Raw genomic sequence first — 24647 nt, 5'->3', positions numbered from 1 at the left:
CAAGGTCTGTATCCCTTGTCCTCCATCTGCTGCCTTGGGCAGGAGCTGATGGGCCAAGCCATGACCCAGACTGAGGCAGCTCAAAACCCACCACACCTCTGAGATGAGCCAGAGCAGAGTCAGGGAATCCACAGGGGAACGCGGAGGTGGTTGGTCTCAGCTGTGACACCCAGGGGGTCCCAACTCCAGGGCTCAGCCCAAGGAGAGCCTCAGGCACAGCTTCTTTGGGACTGTGAACATGGTGAAATTCTCCTTGCTTTATTAAAGCAAAAGTAGACAAGAAAATGCAAAAGAAAACAAAAAGCATAAAGATAAATGGCATGAGTTGGACTTTGGTATTTCTTAAAGCCTCTTCTTCCCCAGTTCCTGCAGCAGCTCATGAAAATCCACATGGAAACAGCATTAATTCCCCCAGCAAATACACACACAGGTGCTGCGAGTCCTGGCTCCCACATTTCCTGGTAATCATATTGTAAAAACCCAACTTTTGAATTAACAAGTTGCAGAAGTTTACTGTGATAGTGAAGAGATAGAGAACATGACCTCAATGCCCCTGACTGCCCCTCTGTCCTGGGCTGGGGGTGCTCCCCGTGAGCTCCTGCCTCGCTCAGCACTCGCTGTGCTGGGTGACACACACAGGGCACAGGCAGAATCCTTCCCCTGCTCCTCCACTTCTCATTCACATGGTGCTCCCACCAGCAAAGCAGGGTGGGCAAATCCCTGTTAGGTTTGGCCTCTTTTCAGTCTCCCAGCAGATGAACACCCAGCAGGACACTCATTAACCAACCAAACCTTCCCTGACATGAGCCTATGTGAAGCACAAAGCTCTTCCAAATTGCTGTTCCAACTGCTTGGAGCCTGAGCTGATAACAGGGACTGGGAATCACCACTCTGCTGTGAAGAGCCGGAGAAAATTCCAGAAGACAGGGATTCACCAGCTGGAATTTTTTACTGGTTCATTTACAAATATCTGTAGCTCACACCAGCACTGAAAATGCCAGCAGCCCTCTAGCATGGAGGGGTCTCTGAGAGCAGCAATCTGCCAGCCAGAAAGTTCACCTATGGATTCTGTTCCTGCCCACATGAGAGGATTTCAGGAGGAGGAGCAGGATCAGATCCCTGTCTAGCAGAGGAAGGAAAACCATTACAAAGAAAAATCCTCTCCTTCCATAGGGGCTATTCCCCCACTCCTTCTTGTAACGAAAATCCCATCAAAAGGTTGGAAAGCATCAGGGAAATTGTTTGTTTTACTCCAAGAATGTAAAGGAGCAGCTGCACCATGATGGCATTTCCTGGAGAGCTGGGCACAGGGCTCTGGGTGGGCACAGGGCTCTGGGTGTGCTCACTGCCCTGGGAGGGTGCAAAGTTTGCTGTTTGTCTGTGCTGGCACAAGAATCCCTCGCAGATGTCTGGGTTGGTAATGCCAGGCCATGTCACAACCCATGATGGCATGTGTGACCCTGGCACCAGCCTGTGTGTGTGTGCAGTCATTGACAGCCTGCCTGGGTCTGGGCAGGTGGTTTTGATGAACTCAGCATGTGCAGGAAGATGGGAACTAAAACACCACAGAGCACAAAGGCTTGGCTGCTGTGTGTGTACCGGGGACAGGCTGGGTGTGTGGGGAGTGCCCATGGGATGGGGTGTGGGTGGTGTGTAAGGGATGGGGTGTGGGTGATGCACATGGGATAGGGTGTGTGGGTGGTGTGTAAGGGATGGGGTGTGGGGTGGTGCACATGGGATGGGGTGTGTGGGTGGTGTCTAAGGGATGGTGTGTGGATGGTGTGGTGCATACAGGGCCATGTACATGGGACAGTGAGTGCCCAGTGGTGTCCTCGTGGGCTGCAATCAGCCACTGCCATCAGCAGCAGCTCTGTGTGCTGCTTCCAAGAGCAGGGGTGCTTCCCTTGCAGCCCCCCAAAGAGCTCTGGTGGCAGCAGCCAGTTCCCACAGCCACCTCTCCATGGACAGGATTCAGAGAGGAGTCCCATGGTCCCACAGGTCCCATAGACCCTGGCCTTGGTCTTGGCTCCAGAACACTGATCTGCTGGCTTTGGAAAAAAATAGTTGGGACAAAATATTTGGGACAAATGAAGGGAAAGAGCATAGCTGGAATCCCAGGTCTGCAGAGCCATGACAGGAGCAGAGCAGGTGTGGGGGCAGGGGCTGCAGGTGCCCAGGGGAGCCAGGCAGGTGTGAGGTCCGAGGGCATCAGGCACTTTCAGAGGTGGGTTCAGCTTTGTCAGGGAGCAGCAGCTGGCAAGGACAGGAATGTGACTACTGAGCACCTGGAGGTCTGACCCAGCTGGACAGGCCATAGGAAAAACATCCCAGGTGGAAAACAGGAGCCAGCCATCGCTGGGGGATTTCCAAGGTGATCTTCCTTGGCAGGCCTTGTGCTGCAGCCTGTCCTCTCCATCGCTCGTGTCTCGGCAGTGCAGGCCGGTGCCAGGGCCGAGCTGACCACAGCACATCCCACAGTGGCTGCAGGGCCCGTGAACTCCTCAGCCACAAATTTGTCTTGTCCCCCAGCTCTGCTCTGCTTCTCTTCTGCAATGTTTGAACTTATCTGCTTCCCAGCACCATAGTGCAAACAAAACATCCAGAAGGAGGCTGGCGACATAACCCACACCCAAATGCGGAGCTGCAACCTGCTTTGTGTTGTATTCTTTTTATAAAAATCACCCCAAACCCACCAACCACTGGCACTTCTTCTGCTGTCTCGTGGCCCTGGGCTGCTGGAGTCACCGTGACAAACAGAGGAGAACACTCAGACATGGTGCCACTGCCCCCACCAGTCCCCGTCCATCACCGTGAGCAGCTGGTGCCAGGCAGAGGTCGGCACCAGGGGTTCAGTTCAGAGGTACCTCAGGAAAATTGTAATCTCAGGAATCCCAGCAGGTCTGTCACTGCCTGTCCCCTTGGCCACCGCCACAGAGGGATTCCCCAAGGCACTGCAGGACAGTAGTGCAGAAGTAACAGGCAGGAGATGGCTGGAATGGGGGTGGCAGCACGGGGGTCCCTCTGAAAGATCACTGTGCATGGAAGTAGATAGGCTTGACTTTTCCAGACAGGATCTTGGGAACCTGCACAGAGATGATCTCGGCCATCATTTCTGGGTAGTCCACGCTCACCATGTGTGCCTTGATTAGGAGATCAAATGTAAACTGATGCAGGTCCTTGGCAATCTGGGAAAGGAAGAGAGCTGGTTAAACAAGTCCCTGGGCAGTGCTTTCTCTGGGAAGATACATGACAGAGGCCCCACCTACCCCAGGAAAGGGAAACTGGATGAAACTGTCCAGTGCTCTCTCCAATTGCATCTGAACTCCTCCCATGATATGGAGGTTGTTCCAGAGAACGATCATTCTCTCTATGAAAAGTTTCTTTTTTATATTGTTCCTTATGCATTTAGATGGTCATTATGTGTACAGATGGACATTTCCCTGTCCTCTCTTACCGGATGCACAGAGTCCAGGACCTTGGTGAGCTGGTAAAACCTCCGGGAGCAGGAGGTGGGGTTCTTCCTCTTGCAGGCAATGATCCGGTCAAGTTCCTTGATGTAATTCATGCGGAGCTCATCAAAGAGCTTCTGGTTCTTCAGGCCATCCACTGGAACTGGGTGGGAGGGGAAGGAAACAGTGAGAGGAGCCCAGAAAGTGACAACAATAGGAGAGCAGGAGGAAGGGCTGAAGCAGGGGACATCCCCAGCCTCCTCCTGAGAAGTGAAAGTCCAGGCACAGGAAAAGCACCAGATGCCTCAAGATGCTGGAGCTCTGTGGAGGGAAGGGTGTGGATACTCACTAATACTGAAGAAGAGGAGAGCCTTCATACAGAGGAACTCCTGGGGTGTGATCTGAAGCCACCCAAATTCCTGGGAGAGGTGCCTCATCCTGATGCACTGGCTGTACATCCTGGATTTGTGCATGCGGTACCTGGCAGGGTGAGATGGGCACAGATGGCACAGAGCCCAGCATGCACATGTGTGAGAGGGGGACACTCCCTGACCCAGCAAATCCCCCTGCTTGGCACAGCCTGCTGCCAAGGGCCCGAGCTCTGCCTCATGCAGGAGTGGAGCATTTTCCAGAAGGCCTGTGTGTGATCCTCACTGGACACAGATGGCCACAAGGGACTTGCAGCGTTTGTCTGAAGAGCGACTGCAATGATTTCCCAAACATTTCTGTCTGTCAGGGATATGAGGCTGAGCTGGAGCTCCCAGGCAGGTGGGAGTTTGTCTGCTGCTGTGTTTGGTTATTGGGTTCAGGCGCTTCTGAGTGCCAGCAAACCCTCCCCAGCTCTAAGCTGATAGTACATCAAGGAGAGCCCACCAGGACCTTACAGTACATTTTGTCTCTATCTCTGCTCACCCCAGCTACCCAACAGAGCTGGAATTCAAACCCCATGGCAGAAAGACAGAAATTAAACAATCCCTCACCCCATACCAGCTTCTGCTGCTGCCCCAGTGGGTGTTAACCCACAGCAAGGCTGAGGGAGCAGGCAGAAGGACCCAGAGAGGCATCACAGTGGCCTCACTGCTCCTGGAGGTCGCCATGGGTGGTGACAGCGGGGAGCAGGATGGGCACAGCCAGGGTGGGCTGTGCTGGGCAGCTCAGTGTAACTGCTCTAAGTGTAGTTTGACACATGGGCTGACCCAAAGCCCAGCATCAGGCTGTTGTTGGTTCACACTTACTCATTGAAGACCAGGTCTGGAGCAAAGTAAAGCATCCTGGAATTGACATTGGTGAAGGATCTCCACCCCATAGCAAACACCATCAGGCCCATCCAAGAGTATTGGATTATTGACATCTGGTCATCCACATGCAGGTTGCGAAATCCTAATAAACAATGAGGGAAGGATGTTACAAATTACTGTTGGGTTCCTGCAGCTTCCAGGGCTGTTTCCAGGCAGACTCCAGCTCTCCTTCAGCGCTTCTCTTAGGACAAGCGGGTCAGTCCACAGCCCAAGCTCAGCCAGCTCATGTCTCAGGACATGAGTCCCCATGGAGCTCCCACCTTGACTGGGAATCAAGAATAGACAAGCACAAACCTGCCCCTGGAAGGGAAGAAAGGGAACTTCAGAGACAAATAGGGGAGAAAATTCCACTAGGACTGCACCAATTTAAGTAACTGGATTTTTATGTGATGCTTAGAGACAGCAGGCAGCCCCTAGGCCTCCCACCATGGCTACAGGTGCTCTGGTTTCTGCCCCATACACACTGCATGGATCTCTTGACTGTGGGAATGAGCACGGAAACCTCAGCTACATTGCAAGAGAAACAAAAATAGCAACTAAATTCAAATTACCATTCCCAGATGGCAGCCCAGAGTTAAACCCCAGGCATGCTTTCACCACCTCCAACGCTGTTTTTTTCAACATACTCGTAAATAGGCAAATATAATTGAGTTTCAAGGCAATCATGCATTATTTCAATCAAATATTAAAGCAATTTAACAGCTCCAGTGTATAATTACAACCCATTGAGGCAAGGATCTCTGTGCTTTGGAGAGCTCTTCAAGGCAAACAAGCTGGAGAATGAGCCTTGCCCAGATGCCACCCTGGCACAGTCGGTGCTGGCCCTGGGGGCAGCAGGGCAGCAGCTGACACTGCTACAGACTGAGAGGTCGGGCATCAGGTGCAGCTCAGGAGAGTAAAACCCTCTGATAAGGGGTGGTTATGATAGAAAACATTTCCCTCAGCACTCTCCCAGGTGGCTTTGGGGTGTCTCTGTGGATCTTGATGTCTGGTGTAGACAAGCCAAAGAGGAAGCAAGATTTGTCCCTGGTTTTACAAGCCAAGTGGCTCAGGAATAGCAGAAACAGAATGGGCTACTCTGCATTTAAGGGTATGCAGACCAATATCCCACTGGGAGCACCTGTTTAGGGGGCTGCTAAACTCCTGGGAACATCAGACACCTGGCCACAGCTCATCACCAGGGTTTGGCAGAGAGTGGCAAACTTACTGTGCCTCAGTCTCCTCCTCTGGCTGTATCACCCCAGACACATGAGGAGCAGGGTTCCTCCTTTCTCTGGTGTTCCCTGAGGAATGGGGTCAGAAAGGAGAAGGCAGCAGGACCTGGCCCCGTGCCCCAGTCTCCAGGATGCTGGGAGGTGAGCTGGGTGCTGCTGTGCCCAGACTGAGCTCAGCCCTCTGCAATCCCACTCACCCAGTTCCAGGATGACAAGGTGGAACAGGCAGCATGTCCCCCAACCTTGCAGTGATGCCTTGCAAATCCTGCTCAATGAACACATCATTCACCAGGATGCTCCATTTACTGCACCTGCTGACCAGCATCTGGAAAATTCCTGACCCCTATTACCTCTCTGAAGCATCACAAATATATCACACCAGGCCATCACATGGGCAACCTGAGTGACTGCCAGGAAAAGCCCTTTGGGATTCTGCATTGCTCTTCTGCCATGTTGCTATTTACCCTTTTCATCACTTCAGGTGGGTTCTGGGACAGGGCTGATCCTTGTCTAGAGGGCAGTTCTTCAGGGCCGGCAGACACGGCTTGGAAGGGGAGCAAAACCTCCATGGAAAGAGGGGGAGAAGAGCAGGACCCTGAGCCCAGACCAGCTGCAGCCCTGCCATGGGGGGAAGTGCCCTGTGCCCACATGGCATGGCTGACCAGGGGCTGTGTGAACCCAGAGTACAATCCCAACACATCCCATCACCCCTCAGTTCCTTCTCCCATCATCAGCCCCTCTAGAGACAAGTCCCAGGCTGCTACAGGCAGGGGACACACACACTGCCCATGGAGAGGATCCCCCAGGAGCTGTGCGATGGGACAGGGTCTGCAGACCACCCCCTCTGCCCCTACCCCCAGCAGTGCACATGGACTCTGGAGCTGGGAGAGGATTTGTTTGCTTTCCTTCTCACCTGGCAGAGCCTTTGCCCATTTGACCACGTAGACCAGCTGCCTCTCCCCAAGCTCATTCAGGCTGGTCAGCAGGTTGGAGAAGGAGTCAGGCTGGCTGTTGTCATGGCCAGCACACACCACCCCAGGCTCAATGGCCTCCAGGACGTTGAGGAAGATGGGCTGGCACTCGTAGCCATCAATGCGTGTCATCACCAGCTTGGGAGCTTGCTCCTCTGTTGGGCTGGATGAGCTGGCTCCCTCCATGTCATCCTGGGCCTTCAGGTTACCCAGTTTCTTCAGCTTGCGGGCTGTGGGAAAGATACAGTTTAGTGTGATACTTAAAAATATGTTAAAAACATGTCAGGGTTTCTTGGCTCCATCGTTGTAATTATGAGGAAAGGAAAAGTGATGAGAGCAGCAGCTCCTCCCTCAGTGGGCACTGCCCAAGGAGTGCCCTGGCATTGCAGCTCTCACCTAAGAGGAGAACACACTGTGTGACAAAATCCATTTTGTTGTTAATCTGACATGGAAAAGAACCAACATGATTTACATCCTCTGCAATGACTGGTCTGTAAGTCCCACTTAAAAACAGAGAGGAAGATCCAGGGAAGAGAGAGAAGAGGTTTTGACTCAACTCAAACTACTGCTTGTATGCAATCAAAAAGAGGAGCAACACAAGATGATAAACTCAGCACACAGTCATGTTCCAAGGAGAAAAAACATTGCACATGGATGGCCAAGTGGGATTGTCCCATCCCAGACCAGGGCAGAAGCAGGATGCATCTGAGATAAAAGCCTGCAATGCCTGCTGCCCCATAGCAGGCTCTCCCAAACACACTGCACACATATTACACAAAACACATCTCAGAAGCCAGCAGGGGGTTCCAGGGCTGTTTCCCTGGAGTCCCCACCAAGGGGGAGTGGACCCAAGCCAGGTGGTCTCACTCTGCTGTGCAGCCTTATGAGCCTCATGAGCTGGCAGGGGGACCAAAGCAGCCAGTGACTCTGCTTGTGCCCACCATGAAAAGGTGTTTTCCCCACACACCTGGCTCTTAACCCCAGCTGCAGCACTCCAGAGGTGTGATACCAGAGGTCTTGGGGAGTCCATGTTCCCCTCATTGACACCAGCATGACATTGCTCAGCACAGGTGGCCTGCTCCTGCCACACCTCACCGAATCCAAACCCCAGCTAATTAGAGAACAAAAGCCCATGGCTTCAGCAGGTAATACAACATCAAACCAGTTGTCCTTGGGGTTTTGGCTCCTTCATTATATGATACTTATCTCAAATTTCCTTTCAGCTGTAATTAGAAAAATAAGCAGTAAAACATAAAAATGTCAAGTCAAAGTGCAGCTCTGTAAATTAACTCCAAATGTTGATTTTTAATTTTTTTTTTTTGTACTCTGTATGATCTGCTGTATAGGCAATGAAGACAGGCCTCTCTGTAAAAAGGGAGGAGAAAGGATGAATAAAAATACAGGAAAGCAAGAGGAAAACAGTGCTGCAGCACAGAGTGATGGCCTCTGGCCATCAGCCACTCGTTTGATACGGCCTCTTCTCCCTTGCTTCCAAAGTCACAGCTCTGCCAAAGCCACCACTAACCCACATCCCCAAGTGACACAGCCACAAATCTGTTAAATCCCCCCAGGGATGGTGACTCCACTTGGGCAGCCTGTGACAGAGTTTGGATTTAGAAATAACCACTGCCCCAGGTCATGTGTGTCAGCAAAGCCAAACCCACATGTACAAAACACACATATGGTTTGGTTTAAATGCTTGGGTTTCTTCCCTTAATATTTAATTATCTAGTATGAAAATATCCCAAATGAAGTGAGAAAACAGCAAGTACCTACTGCATTGGCTCTGAAACTGCAGCCACAAACCAGACTCTTCTGTGACAATGGGTGTTAACTGTGCTATCAGACAGGCCTGGGGTTTGTGCATTCCAGGAGCACTGAAATACTGACATTACCAAGTGGAGAAAACCTTCAGAGGTAAAGACTGGCTCCTACTCAGTCACTTCTGCCAAACCCCTTTGTGGTGGTGGCTCCTACTCAGCAGGTAATATAAACAAAAAATTAAAAACTGGAATTAAAGACATCTGCAATGTTTTTACTCTAGGATGAGCTAAACTGGGTAGAAATCTACATTGCACTTCTTCAAACCAAGATGGGAGAAACCTTAGGAAATGTGATTAATACTGGGATGTTCCTGCTTGGCTGTCAGGGACAAGGGGCCCAGGGAGCCTCGAGGTACAGCTGCAGCACAGCACTGCCCCAAGCCCTGCAAGCTGGCCTGGGGGTCTCTGGGGAACTATTGGATGGATTTGGAAAAAAGCTTAAAGGACACAATTATATATCACAATAAAATATTCAGCAGTGCAAGAAGCCCCGGGAGCACACTCAGAGTGATGGCCAAAGTGATACACATTTCAAACATCTCCCTTACAGGCACTTCTAAAGCACTGAGGAAGGAGCACTCTGGGCTCCAGCACCAGTTTTCATGATGCCAGGACTTAGGGAAGTTAAGGAGACCTGGAAGAAGCTGCTCTTGCACTGACTACAATGGAAAGATCCTGCAGCACACGTCGAGCTCAGCTGCCAGAGGGACACTGAGGAGATGAACAGGACTTGTTTTAGAACTTGCTGCCCTTTGCTGTTTTTATGAGCTTCACACAAGGCTTGCCAAATCCAGAACCTGTCAAGCTATCAGTCTTGTCTGGCACAACAATTTCAGTTGATAATAATAAAATTACTGGTTGTGGCAGACATTTAAGAGATCTGAGTCAATCAGGTCCACATGACTGAAAAGAACTTGAAGGATGTAACAGCAGATAGTATTGCTGAATTGTTGCAAACTCCCTAGTGATACATCTCAAGGCAATTATTGCGTTGAAAGAACATCAGACAGGTTTGTTTCTTACAAGGGTGGCTCATAGCTACATTCACCCCAAAACCAGACTTAACCATTTCTACTCAACCAGCCCATATGGCAATGTATGGATGGAAAATAGGGATGAACATTAAGGATTATCACTGAACAGATGGACTGAGGTCAGCACACAAGGGCTGATAGGTGTTGGCAAACTGCAGAAGCCATGAGGACACTGAAGAGGACACTGAAGATTTGACAACATGTCTTGGAGCAGGAGGTAAGGAATGTCACTTGGGTGGCTGTGTAGGAGGCAAAAGGGTTATTGAGTCACAGGTGACAAATACCCACTGTGGGGACAGAAAATCAATAAAATTAGGGGTTTTAATCAAGCAAATCGAGTTGTAATAAAGATCCAATTGCTGTAAGTCAAAGGCAGACTGGATGAAAAATCAGGTACAGCCTGATTGTAACACTGATTGTAACTACTGCAATGGCTCTGCAAAAATTGTGTCAAATTCCCCCTGGCTGGAATCAATACCCAATGTGTGGCGGGACTCTGCTCTGCCTGAACCTGAATTAAACACACCTATGCCTCAAGCCTGGATTTTCACAAGCTTTTGGCTGTTATTACAGGAGATTTCTAGCACTACTCTAAAAAAAAATGAAAGGAATTGCACATGTTTTGAGTTTTTGCTCCAGCCAGGACCCACATGGCTGCAGCTCGGCTGGCTGCCAGCTCTGGTTGTGGGCACAGGAGCTTGGAGTGCCCACAGGAATAGCCCCTGGCACCTCTCATGCTCCCTGGGCTCGGGGCTGGCAGAATCCCTGCAGCTGTGCCCACACCAGGACATTTCCTGGACTCAGGGCTGGCAGAATCCCTCCAGCTGTTCCCATACCAGGACATTTCCCAGGTTCAAAACTGGCAGAATCCGTACAGCATCTTCCCCAGCAGCAGGCACAGATGCAGTGGGATGGTGGGCATAGGCCAGCACACCACTAGGACCCAACACACTAAAACAGCATTATCACTGTTTTTTTGCTCTTTTTCTTTTCCTTTTCCCTCTCTACAGTATCTTTTCCCTCTCTATAGAGAGAAGATCCTGCTTAGTGGATACCAGCTTGCAGGTCACTGTGATCTCAATCAATAATGAAGTGCTTCAACACATTGCCATCCTGTTCCAGAGTAGAGCCTGCAGAAGGCATTCAGTGTGTCACCTCCCCCTTCTCCTCCTTCTTCTCCTCCTCCTCCTCCTCCTCCCCCACGAGAGCACCAGGGATGTACCCCATCAGTGACTGTAATTAACCACCAGTCAAAAACAACTGGTTGGGGCTTGGGAGTGATTTCAAACGCCCTGCCTCCACTGTGGGAGAGGTTACTGTGGGCAACCACAAGCTTGCCTGTTTGTAACAATTGCCTTTACACCGACATCCAAACCAAATGTAAAATAGACCAGGCAGAACAGGTCAGGGTGACCCAAAGAGCTGAAGAAAAAAAGAAGGGAGCGGGGTATCCGTATTAGCATTAATTTTGTCAGTGTGTCCTGCAGAAGAGGGTTACACTGATGTATGTCTTCTCCTACTTATGGAAACTTCACCAGAAAAAAAGCACTTAAAAATAAGCTAAGAAAAGGGAGGGAGGACTGCACTGCCTTTTGGGATCTTTGGGGAGAAATCAAATGAAACTCTCTGCTCCTTGGTGAGTCACAAATCAGAGCCACTTCAGGAACAAGTCCTTCAAGACAGTGTTGTTGCAGCCCAGCAGCTCTGGAGGCTCAGCCCATCCCAGCAATGGGGTCAGGATTTTGCCTAAAATGCTGACACACCCAAGCAGTCTGGGCTGCCTCTGTCCCCCTGTGCTGTGCCTGGCACTGCCAGGGCTCCTCTCTGCAGCCCCTGAAGCCGCCTCAATCCAGAGCTTCCCAGCAGCGGCAGGTCTGTTGGCACCCTTTTCCAGGATATTCTCCTCCTCACAGAATCACAGGAGGATTTGGGTTGGAAGGGACCTTAAAGATCACCCAGTTCCACCCCCTGCCATGGGCAGGAACACCTTCCACTATCCTAGCTTGCTCCAAACCCTGTCCAGTTTTCCAAGGCCTTGGAAATTTCCAGGGACAGCACAGCCACAGCTTCTCTGGGCACCCTATGCCAGGGCCTAACCACACAGGGAAGAATTTAATCAGATGAACTCAACAAGGAGACACCCAGTGATTAACACCAATTTATAGACTATGAGCAGAAAACCTCAGATTTTAGATATCAGCATCCTGTCAGTTTTAGTAGGGCTACAAGTTTGGGCACAGAGACAAATTGTAACAAGGACCCTCACCAGGGACACAGGAGCAGCTTCCATCCTGCAAAAGAAAACACTGAGCTTTTAATTTCACCAAGAAATTGCTCCTTTCTGCCTTGGAATAGTCACATCAAAAGAGGGGAGTGCTCTGCTCTGAGGCTTCAGGAGCCAGAACCAACTCACCCTGCTGTTTAATTTTTTTAGACTCACAAGGTTTGAAATGAGGGAAAAATACATTTCCTGAAACACAGACAAAAGCTATTGAAATTCCCCATTTTGCAAGTAGAACCCTGAAAATGTTTTCTGAGGGTGTATCCATCATTTTCCAGCCATTTGCTGACTGTTCATCCCCCAGGTGACATTAGGGCCCCAGGAGGGGACCTGGCCGTACCTCCGAGCGTCATCCCGGCCTCGTAGCACTTGCGCAGGCGGCACGAGGGGCAGTTTTTCCGCCGGAACTTGTCGATGGTGCAGTCGTTGCGGCTGGCACAGAGGTACTTCTGTTTACCTGAAACACCAGAGAGACACAGCATGGGTGCTGGGTGCCAGCAGAGAGACAGGCTGGGCTCTTTCAGGATCACCAAGGGCAGCCTGGAGAGTTTGGTTCTCGTTTTTTAAATGTCATCCGTCTATTTGTGTCATCCATCCATCCATCCATCCATCCATCCATCCATCCATCCATCTATCCATCCATCCATCGTCATCCATCCGTGTCATCCATCCATCCAATGTCATCCATCCATCCATCCATCCATCGTCATCCATCCATGTCATCCATCCATCCAATGTCATCCATCCATCCATCCATCCATCCATCCATCCATCCATCCATCCATCCATCCAGTGTCATCCAATGCCATCCATTCATCAGCCATTGCATGGCTTTTGGGAGTTTTCTCCCAGACCAAACCCCACAGTTTGAACCTTCTGCCACAATACTCACCTACCAGTCCCCCCCAGAACCATGATGCTCTAAAGATTTTTTTGGGGCTGAATTATTTTTTGTGCAACCCATTGATATCAGTTGGGTCTGTTGTAAATACAGATATTGGGGTTTGGGAGCTGCAGCTCCACAGGTGAGTCTGATGCCACCCTGGGATGTATCTGCAGTCAGCCAGGAGGGAACTGGGACCAGCAATTCCCTATACAGAGGACCTTGTGCAGCTGTGGGTTTTGGGCAGGGGCAGGAAATTCAGGAGTTACTTATGGTGAGAGTCACCCATACCTCAGACTCAGCCTGCACTTGCTCAGAGAGCAGCTCGTGCAGCTCCAGGGCACAGCTTTTTTTTTCACTGCCCCATTTGCCACACAAGCCAAGAATCATCACTTTTCTTGTCAAGTTTGAACACATTTACTGGAGCAGGATTTATCTGATGTTCTTCAGGCTGCTCCAAACCAACCCAGACTCAGCACACAACAGAGAGGTGCAGCTTATAGAGGCACAGGCAGCCCACACGGGAAACCAGCCCATGGCCTTTATTTGTTGTCCTGCAAGGGGTTACTTTCTGCATTCCTGTAGAAATAGCCCCCTGGAGTCATCAGAAGTCTATGAATAAGGTGAGGCTGAATTTTGAAATGAGATGCGCCAATTTTGGTGCAGAGATTTTACAACCCCCACACCTCCCCCATTGCTGCCCTCACTGCCACTGCCTGAGGCTTTCACAGGGGCTCCTGGGTCCCCCCACTCGTGCCTGGCCACAGTTTTGGCAGGACCAGCTGCCACTGTCACCCCCACAGACCCCCCCGGCAGGGCTCAGCACCCAGCCCACTCCTCCCACCGCACTCAGGGGCTGCACAAACACCCCATGTTTGACCTTCTCACAACTGTCCTCTTCAAAGTGGATCATCACCCACCCCTGTGCCTCAGCCATCACCTGCATTACTCACCACATCTCACACCTGTTAAATCATTTTAACACTGTCCTCAGAACAGCTCTTCTCACCTTCTCCCTGGCTCATTTCCCATGAGAGGGATACTGAGGCAAGCCTCGATGACACCTAAATCCCTAAGGAACCTAAGGGGAGAAACACCATCCTCCCTTTCAGCAACTCATTGAGGAGGAGGATGAGTAACAAAGAACTTCAGCTGAAACTGGGTTACTTGCAGTTATTTTTGTGCCAGGGGCACTGAGAGCTGAGGCCACACTAGTTCCACTCAACCTTTTTAGGTACTCACAAACACATGCCCTACTTTCTGGGGAATGAAGAGCTGGAAGGAGCTCTGGCTGCCTGAGCCCCCCAAGGATCAGGCACAGCTGTGTCAGGAGTTGCACCCCACAGCCCCAGGCCCCTGCTCACCCCCAGGATCTGGACAGACCCCAACTCGTGGGCTCATCCCCACCCTGCTCTGTCCCCAGGGGAGGGAGCACAGAGCACAGATGAGGTTTGGTAGTGGAGTCCAAAACTTGCTCCATGAGGCCACTGTGCTGTTTCCCAGCTCCAGAACTGCTGGGCAGGGACATGGAGAGGGAGCCTTTCCCATGAGCCAGGAGCAGGCAGAGGGGCCCAGAGGACAAACGGGATGCTGGAGGAGGCTGCAGGATGGCAGTGCCACCCCAGAGAGAGCAGCACAGGCTGTGAGCTGCAGCCACAGCTGTCCCCACAGTCACGGTACAGTGACACTGGTGACATGGCCAGGCCAGCTTCATGGTTCATGGACAGGCTCTTTGGGCCTGTCTCTGTCTCTGGAACCTGCTCTCTGTTGTCTGGGCCTGCACAAGTGAGCCCTGATTACTTTATGCTGTTCTCCAAGAACAAAAAGAGAACCCAACAGCCACAGCAGGCCATGGTGGTGCTGCTGGGTGTGAGAATGAGCTGAGCTCACCTCACCCTAATTCCTGGGGATGCAGAGATTTCCCCTTAACCACCAGGAGAGGAACCACCAGCTCTAAAATGCATGAGAACAGGGAAGGGTGGCTGGAACGTGCATGAGTTCCTTCCCTCTGAAGTGCAGGGAAGTTCCTTCCCTTCTCACACACAGAGTCCTGTTTCTAATTTCAGGGTAATTCACTCTCTTCATTCCAGAGCAAGGTGAGTGAGACATTTGCAATCAGCTGCTCTTTATTTAAAGATAAATGTGCTGGTTTTTCCTTCTCTAGAGTTTAACACTGAAACTACTTCTTTGTTTTCCTTTTCTCCCCTGCAAACAGCAGAGGTGTTTTCTCCTGCCACTCCAAGGCAGAGGCTCTTGCTTTGCAAACCTGTACATACAGGTCCAAACCTCACACCCACTCTGGGGTGTTCCCCAGCATTCCCGCTCTTTGCAAGGCCCCTCACCCAGCCTGTCCTTCCCCCACAGACCATGCCCAGCTGAGGACACTGCAGATGTCACCCAGAGAAGCCTCCCATCCTCCTCTGCCCCCCAGGTCCTGACATGTGCACAGGTGAGAAGGGAACTCACACTCAGCACCCTCTGCCTTCCAGACCAGCACAGCCACCCCAAGAGAGCATCTCTGCAGCAGTCCCCACCATGAACACACTGCAGTGCTCGTGTCCCTCCTGCTTGGGATGTCCCCCTCACCTCGGGCCCCTCCTCGGCCCCGACTCTTCCACCACCTCTGAGCCCTCCCACTCCTCTCCTGGGACCACAGCACACACTGGGAGCCAAGGGGAAGAGCTGCTCTCCAGGTCTGCTTGACTAAAAATAATGATTTATGGAGGTGAGTTGCTCAATCCAGAGGAATCATCTAACTAACAGCCTGCTGCCACACGAGCTGTTGTACCCAGAAAAACTTTCTCCTCCAGACAACAAAGTAATCTCTGCAAACATCTGGAGCAAGATATACGACCATAAATGTGAAAGACCAGTAAATGCCTTTTGGAAGACAGAGATCCTCATACTTCAGGACATAAACTGACTTTTAACAGCTGGGGGATGAGGCCAAGCTTTCTGCGAAAGCAATTCCCCATGGTCTCATGGAACCATGGAGGCTCCAGAGCTCCCCTGGAAAGCCTCTGCTCCTTGGGGCTGTCACCAGCAGGGCCATGCCCAGAACTGAGCCTGGGGTTTGGTGCTGGTGCCCTTCCCATGTGATGCTCCTATTAATAACTCAGGAGGGCTCAGCCACAAAGCTCCCAGGAGCCAGCACTGAGCCACTCTGAGGAACCACCTTTGCTAAGTCATTTCCTGAACAGCCCTCTATATTTACCAGTGAGTATAGGGAAAGCACCCAGAGCTTTCCCTGTGCTCTAGTCATCCCAGATTTTGCTCTCCCCATGACATTTTAAGGCACATAACACCCAAACAGTCGTGAGAAACCCACCACTGGAGCATCGTGATGCTGCAGCACCACTGAATCTTCTGCAGACTCAATTTCTTTGCATGTCACATCAGTCCGGGAAGGAGGAAAAAGTTTTTTATAACATGGCAAGGATCTTTGCAAAGGTTTACTTTAACTTGGTGTCATCTTGAAATCTGGCAAGAAACTGTTGAGTTGGCCCAGTGACATCTCTCTGGTGTAAGGCTAATCCTCAGCAGGTCAGAACATAGAACACTAATCCATATGGAGAAGGATGGAGGCACTCAGAGCAGCCTGCACAGCAGCCTGGCTGGGTGCCTGCTAGGAAAATTGCCAAATACTGTGTTATTTTTTTTCATTTAGCTCTCTGCTATTTAAAGACAGCCCCATCAGGAGCACAGCCCAAAGCATCCCAGTCCTACACTGCCAGGAACGCTGTGTGGAGGCAGCTCTGGGCTGGCTAAGGTCACCAGCAGATCCCAGAAACCTCAGAGGGACAAGGAAGGTCTGCTTCTCTCCGGGAATACATGCAGAGACACAATGATTCCCCTCCTGGACAGAATGGGAGAGCAGGAGCCCTGGGCTGCTCACTGACACAGCAGCTGCCTTGTTGGAAGCATTTTTCTGTTTCAGGGACAAGGGTGGCATCACAAGGACTGAACTCCCATGTCTTCAACCCACCCCAGCCATGCTCACCACACCCAGAGGTGTCCTGCCTGAAGGGAAAAACATCATCTGTGCTGAGCTGGGTGAGCTTTTTGCTCAGCAGATGAGGAGGGGGAGCAGCAGCCTGGTGCCAGGGCAGCCACCCAGCCCTCTGGACTCTGGGGCTGTGACTGCAAGAGAGAGCTGGGCTTGGTCACCAATCGAGGCTGGTGACCCTGCAGGTCAGGCAGTCCCCACCAGTCTGTGGGCTGTGCTTCAGGGCTGGCCTGGACACAGCCTGGACATCTTGAGAGAGTCTGTGAGTCACAAGAGCCAGTAAAACGAGACAGGACAGCATTCCTGTCTTTTCTATTAACTCTTCAGCATCTTTCTGGAAAAAGCAGTTGAAGCTGAACCTGTGAAACCCCTCAAAACTGTCAAATATTCCATCAAAGCAGGGGTGACCTGCTCCTGCTCATAAACCCCTCAGTGTGTCCAAAGGGAAGAAGAATCAGTGTCACAACCTTTTTTTTTAAATCTTTTCCCTTTCTCACCCCTTAGAAGCCAGCGCATGGCTACAAAACCTCCTTAAGTATCCCTGCCAGATAAGTTCACTATTATTTCAGAAGACTGAAATAAAATGGAAATTATGTGCCCAGCTATTTCCCTCCCCTCCAAGATGCTGTTTGTGCTGCTCCAGTCACAGCTCTGCTGCTCCCTCCACTAAAGGCTGTGCCTTGACACCAGCACCAGGAAGGTAACAGGTTTCTTTTCTCATGGGAAAGCATTTTAGTCTACTGCTGTAAAGTCTCCAAAGGCGACCTAAGGCTTTCTGAGAGGCATTTTATGGACTTTAAAACATGAGAACGCGCTGAAATATCAGCTTTCAGTAATGCTGCTCAGCTTTAAGAAGGAAGAAATCTGTCTGGAAACTCACCAAAAGTTAGAACAGAAATCACCACCTGCCATCTCTGCATTCAGTACCTATAAAGGAGCACAATTTATTGTCACTTCCCTAAAATAAAGACTTAGCCATGTACCTCAGGGTAGCATAAGATGAAACCTGACAATTTGGCAACTCCCTGCACACACATATGGCTCCTCAGGAAAGACAAAGGGCTGCTGCCCAATCCCAACACGACCAAAATTAACATTTAAATTAATGATATAACACAATCAGGAGAGGGAACAACTTCACAGCACGTGCTTCAGAGCAGCCCAGGCTGCCCCTCTGCCCATGGGCACCTCTGGTCCCTGTCACCCACCCTGGTGCCAGGGGAGCACAGCTCCTACAGACACCCGCAGACACAGGCACTCCAGCAGCACTTCATCTGACTGAGAGCCAAGCCTCCACTTACTATAAATCAACAATAACTTGCTGACTTAAACAAGCATCTGTTATTTACTCTGGCTGCACAAGCCAACCCACTTGGCTTGACACAGAGCTGGTGTGCAGCAGAGACAGATCTGCAAATGATTTACTTGGGAGAAATATGCAAAATTTGTTAACTATTGTTTGACTGCCCTTTTTGGCAACACTGATGTCCCCTGTGGCACAGCCCCTGTTCTTCCCTGAACCAGCACTGACAAGTTGGCTCCTGGCACAGAGGAATGAGGGAAACATGACTCCAACAAGAGGCAGGATAATGCTAATTGATCTAATTGATCTAATTGATGTAGAAGCAGCATTCTGACGACAGCAGGTGAGCACCCCTAGCCTGGGACCTCTGCTCATGCACAGGAGAGGGTGGGCACAGGGGAAGGTCATGGTGAGACAGAAGCTGCATTCTCTTTTTGCTGCCAGCCCTCTCCAGAGGACACCACAGCCAGTGACAACAGCTGCCCACATAAATTATATTAGCAAGAAGGAAAAAATGATGGCTGGTGTTGGTTCATGTCTCCTGACAGCAAGCCTGATGAGTGACCACAGGCACGTTACATTGCTGGACAGTTCATCTCCCACACCAGAGGCTCTCACTGCTGCCCAAGAACCACAGCTCGGAAGTGCAGGTGGAAACCAGCCACTGCTGAGGCACAGCCTGAGGAAACAGCTGGGCTGGGAGCTTCTGCTTGGTCATTGCTCAGAAAAGGTGGTACAAAGACGTCACTGTTGAGAGGGAACATCTGGGCTCACATTTATCCTTGGAGACCCTGACACTATGGAGCTGGACATGAAGGAGGATTTGTTTTCTCATGGTCTGGGGAGAAGCATCACAGACCCCAAGGTCAGAGCAGGGCTCCTGGTGGACACAGGGTTGTGCTGTTTCGTGGGCACTCACAGAAGGGACCCTCTGGAAGGGGTGCAGGAGAGGAAAAACTTCCCCTGAAACCACAGGTGGGATCATGGGAGCTTAGAGCACTCTGGAGAGTCAAGAGGAGAAGCAGGAACTGACTGCTCCAGGCTCTCACCAGGTCACTAAGATAATCATGGAATCACAGAAACATTTGGGTTGGAAGGGATCTTAAAGACCATCTTGGTCCACACCATGGCAGGGACACCTTGATTGCTCAATGCCACTGGAATGAATTGTATTTTGGCAAACTGGTTTGGCTACTTTTTGAGAGCAATCTGTAAAATGAAGTTACAAACACCAGAGAGAAAAATTAATTTATCTTTGATTTTTCTCCCTTCCTGGTTTAAGAAATCTGAGAATGCCACCACAGTGGGGCAGTGACCTTCCCTCTCCTGTCCCCATTACCTTCAGCTGCCCGTTTGAAGAACACTTTGCAGCTCCCACACGTCAGGGCTCCGTAGTGGCACCCAGATGCTTCATCTCCACAGATCAGACAGGTCTTCTGAGGTGGGAAGTAATAATCAATGGGCAGGACATGGTCACGGCCCGGCTCCAACCTGCAGCACAAACCAGACAGGACAAGAGAAGGGTCAGCAAATGAGCTCAGGGCAAGCTGAGGGGAGCAGGGTCATGGCAGAACTGCAGTGATGGATCAGCCAAGAGGGTGAGCAAAGCAACAACTGAGCAAAGCCTGGCCCTGACCATGCAGAGACCCTGCCACTGCGTGCAGTGTGTGACAAAGTGTGACAAAGTACAGTGACAGTGACACACAGTGACAGCACAGCCCAGGCACAGAAGGTGACTGAGGCTGGCTGCTGCAGTGATCATGGAATTTTGGCTTCAGTAATGAAGCTCATTCACCAAACAAGGCAGAGCACAGCACCCCCAGCCACTTAATGCCATGTAAACCACCAGCACCAGACTGCCCTTCTCCAGCACCTCACCATTCCACACACCCACATTCTCCTCTCTCAGCTGGTACCATCCCCTCCCCAACCTGATCTGATCTGTTTGATCAGATCCATGGAGAAACTGCTTTTCCAGAGGGCATGGTAGGAGCAGAGGGGCTAATCCAAATCAGGAGCCAACATGTCCAAGCAGTTTGGGAAACACCAGCACGTTGAGTTAATGACCAGAACTCGTTTACCTGCAACCACTGAAGGAGGCAATTAGCTTTTTACAGTCTGCAAGTCACTGCAACTTCTCCATAAAATTAGATCCCCTTTCATTTTTGGCATTGTTTATTGCTTGCAGGTGAGCTCTGAGAAATCAGGTTACATCAACAGTGAGTGTGACAAAGATGGGACTTCTTGAAAAAACCTTATACCCAGAAAAACCCCACTGTCCTCACCTGTCCCTCACCTGGGAGCAGTGCAGATCCCACCTCAGTAACTGGAGCAGCAATTTCATCCTCAGTTCTTATGGTAGAAACCTTCTGAGTGATTTCTCATCTCTTTAACAGGAACAATCAGTGACTGATCTGTTCATGCAGCTCAACCAGCCTTCCCCAGCCATCTCCATTTCCAAGGCTTTTCTGGAATTACTGATTAAATGGAGGAGGCACAGTTGACTGCACTGTGTCTGCCACAGTGAAATCCTGTTGCAACCATGTTCCTTTCTTGTCTTACACATGTCCTCCTGGTGCTCCCACATCCCCCCATGTGCTCCAGAGCCCTGGCACTGGGTGAGAAGGGCTGCAGGAGCGCAGACCCTGCTCAGGAATATCAGCAGCACACACAAAAGCCTGGCTAAAAGTGTTGTATTTTTCCAGTGTGTTTTAGGCTCACACATACCAGGCCTTCCTGCTAATGGCCCAACACCTCTTTTCTGCTCTCTGTGCAGTCAGAAATCCAGCAGTGCTCATTTCCCTGTTTCCACCAGGCTTCCCCTGTGTCTCCCCCATGCTCAGCACCGTGTGCCATGAGCAGCAGGTGTCGTGACAACAGACACGGGACTCCCAGAGGACCCCGGGGTGTTTTTGAGGATCAATTATCTGAAACTGCAAAGCAGGTTTGAAACTGAGTCGCTTCTGAAACAGCTTTTAAAGAGCTGATCATGTATGGAGAGATTTGTGCAAGTGCAGAAACACCTTCCAGCAGGTGTGCATTGAGAGTAGCGCATACATGTGCCCCTGCCAGGGATGGGTTGGGCAGGGCTCCCCCCACACCCCACCATGCTCAGCCACCTTTGTCCCCACTGCCACCAACAGATGGAGACTGCAGGACACTGGCTGACATGGAAGGTGATTCCTGGCCATGAGATAGGCTCCTCCTGGGGTAAGGCTTGGCAGGGTGTGCACAGCCCCACACGCCAAAGGGCAGGAGATGGCATTTAGGCAGCTGGGGAGTGGTTCTGCCACAGACCCTGCAGCACCAACGTGGTTCCCTGCCAGTAGCCACTGCCCAGAGCCAAAGCATCTGCCCAGGAATGCCCTCGACTTCAAAACAACACCAGTCTGCCTTTTCTTTTTTATTATTGAGAGAGAATTGCAAGAAAAACATAATGTGAAAATGTTCTAGCAACTCAGAAAGAGCTATGCTAATGGTTCCTTTAATGATCCATTTTCCAGTTTCCAAGGGACATTTACAGGGTGTTCTCAAAACGTGCAGGTAATACATAACACGGGCCAATGAGCCAAAGAGGTGCCTGCAGAAGCTGCAGGGCTGGCAGCACTCTGGGCAGAGCCCCAGGTGCCACCTGCCTCAAGGCAGTGCCACAGCCCCTCATCACTATTGAGGGCACAGGAGGGACACGAGAGACGGCACTTCATCGCCGGCAGCTCCAAAACTTTGCTCTGCCTGGAAGTTTGTACTCCATGGGGCTGTGCTGGCCCTCAGAGCCACAAGAGGGCTCGGGTCAGACCAAAACAACTGCAGGGGGCCCGCAGTTGGCACAAAGTGTGGCAAGTGTCAGCTCCACTGCAGAGCCCAAAGCAGGGCGATAGCGGCCGGGGCAGACACAACTGCGAGCACGGCGGCGGAGCCAGAGCTGCCCCCAAGGCCAAGGCCGTGGCTGTCACAAAGCAGCTTGGTGGCTTTTGGGGGCAGGGAAAAAATAACCTTGGTATCTCTTCTACAGCTCTAGGATGAGGTTTTACTCTTGTTTCAGAAGGGTTCTGTAAGAAAATGGAGGATTTGCTGAGCTCCCCTCACACACGCAAATATTTCTGGGGAGTAGGAACTATCATGTGATGAAGCATTTGTTTGTCATTAGTTAAATTTCACCAAACAGCCACATTTCACAACATCCCCAGAAAGCCAAGAGAAGGCACTGGTGAAAGAGGAGCCAACCATTCCTCCTGATCCACAAAGGAAGTTTCCATCTCAGCAACAGCTGGCACAGGCTGCTCAAAAGGAGCCATGGCACAACTGCCCTAAGGCAGACCAGGACACAATGATGGCAGCTGCCACACACAGAGCCCCAGGGCAGAGTGCCCTGGTCCCATACTCCCTGAGGAAAGGGGGTTTGCACCTTCATCATGCAAAACCTGCACATCAGCAATGCTCAGGAGGATGTCGAGAACAGAGCTGAGCCAGCACTCACAGGTGACACAAAACCCTACCCAGTCACTTCAAGTATTGTCATTTCTGAGACACTCATGTTATCAGGGGGGATCTCTGCCTTTGAAACAGCATTACCTGTGCATGACATTTTCTAATGCAATATTAAATTTAATTGGCTTCCCCTCAGTGCAGCTGTGGTGCTCCTGCCTGGATGAAGTTCTGTGACTCCCACCAAAAGGCCAGACCCATGCTCAGCAAAGGGCACGACTGCCCACTTTGGGCACATCCTCGTGTCCCCTTGCACTGGCATTTGGCTGCTTTTGGCTCCAGCCAGAGCTGAGCCAAGCCTGCACTCACAGCCTCCACATCACACTCATCCAGATAAAAGGACCTGCACAGAAACTTTAAAGCATTCATCTGTTAAAATGCTTTCAGCCATTTAATCTATAAACATGCAGCTTTGTGCACTGAATTCATGTTCTTTCTGCTAAATAACCTTGAGTATTTTCCAGTCTGCTCATGCCTTGTTTTTGTGTGCGATGGCAGCAGAGGCACGACAGCATCTGAGAGCAGAGCAGGGTGCAGCCTGAGCCCCAGGCCTGGTAAACACACACAGGAACAGGATCCTCACCGGATTTAAATAATTATTAGCAGATGACAATGGGTTTTCCAAGCATCCCAGCAGGGCAGGCTGGCAGGAGGAGCAGACTTCAGAGAAAGCAAATGTTCTCCCACCAGCAACTCACAGGAGCAGGCTTGGCTCTCCAGCCCCGGCACTGCCTCCAGCCCCAAGGGGCACAAATAGAAATAGCTTCCACAGACCCAGCTGCACAAATCCCTTCTCAAATCCCCAAATTAAACTCTGGGTTTTTGTTTTCAAGCACTCTGTTTCCTTGTTTTGACAGTTTGTTTTTCACACAGCGCATCTCCGCTGCAGCTGAAGCCCCACCACTCCCAGCCCTTTTCTCTCCTCTGCTTCTCTGTGGTGCATGAAGGCTGTTCCAGACCCAGCCACTGCTTGTCCCTGCACTCAGGGGACAGCCCCAGCCTGCCCCCTGACTGACTGAGCCTGCCGGGGAGTCCCATCCCCTCATTTAATGGCCATCCTGGGCTCCCACCTTCCAATTTTCCACAAGGAAGAAGCAGAAAATGAGCTTGCAAAGGTGAAAGGTGGCAGGTTTGCTACACCTGGAATGCAAAGCCTGGGAGAAGCCACCCTTCAGCCCTTGCACCTCACCAGTGGCCACAGCAGAGGCTGCTGCCCACATTTGGTGCAGCTCACACCAAAACTTCTGCCTCAGAACCTGGTGTCCATCCAGAGACTCAGGGAGCAGCTTAAATAAATCAGCTCAGAGAAGATGGAACACTTGATCCCCCAGACAGAGCAGGTAGCTATGAAAAGAGATGGCACAAGGACATTGCAAGGTCCCTTCAGATGGGAACTCACCTGATTATGAAGCAAAAAGGGGACAAAAAAGCAAACAAGGAGCAGCAAGGCTGCAGCCCTGAGGAGCACTCCCGAGGTCATCAGAGCCCTACACTGTGTCCTCCTGGTGACTGCAGAGTCACCTGGAGTCACCAAGGACAGGACCTTGGCATCCTTGTTGCACAGAGAACCCTACTTATTTTCCAAGGAAACATTCTGTCCTCACTGATATTTATGCAGTTAGTTTAAGTCACACCATAATCTTCCATTTTTCAAATCCATCTCCTCTGCTCACGAAAAGAAAATGTGCCTGTAAAGAAAATCACAAATAATGAGACAGTTGATACATATATTTCATGCTCCAAGAGACACTGCTATCATGCCAGATGCAGGTACAGGCTTACAGGTCCCAGGAAAGCATCCAGGGTACAGACTTGTGGTGCCACATACCAACATCTTCACCTGCAGGAGAATTTTCACCTTTCCCTCTTCCAAAATCAAACCCAGTGATGCTTACAAAAT

The 24647-nt window shown here is 50.9% G+C and overlaps 1 protein-coding gene across 1 annotated transcript in view; it reads right to left on the bottom strand.

The window, feature by feature from the left end:
* Nucleotides 1-237: 237 nt before the first annotated feature.
* AR (androgen receptor) overlaps nucleotides 238-24647 on the bottom strand; it is a 37633-nt gene continuing 13223 nt past the window's right edge. Inside the window, exons 2-8 of the mRNA XM_074551546.1 lie at nucleotides 19602-19753; nucleotides 12411-12527; nucleotides 6875-7162; nucleotides 4685-4829; nucleotides 3799-3929; nucleotides 3455-3612; nucleotides 238-3185 (exon numbers count right to left, since the gene is read on the bottom strand). Coding sequence (XP_074407647.1) covers nucleotides 3030-3185; nucleotides 3455-3612; nucleotides 3799-3929; nucleotides 4685-4829; nucleotides 6875-7162; nucleotides 12411-12527; nucleotides 19602-19753 — 1147 coding nt within the window. The 3' untranslated portion in view covers nucleotides 238-3029. The remainder of the gene's footprint in view (nucleotides 3186-3454; nucleotides 3613-3798; nucleotides 3930-4684; nucleotides 4830-6874; nucleotides 7163-12410; nucleotides 12528-19601; nucleotides 19754-24647) is intronic.

The sequence above is a fragment of the Zonotrichia albicollis genome, chromosome 14 (assembly GCF_047830755.1).
Source record: "Zonotrichia albicollis isolate bZonAlb1 chromosome 14, bZonAlb1.hap1, whole genome shotgun sequence".
Classification (NCBI taxonomy): domain Eukaryota; kingdom Metazoa; phylum Chordata; class Aves; order Passeriformes; family Passerellidae; genus Zonotrichia; species Zonotrichia albicollis.
This window is presented reverse-complemented; position numbering and strand designations above follow the sequence as displayed.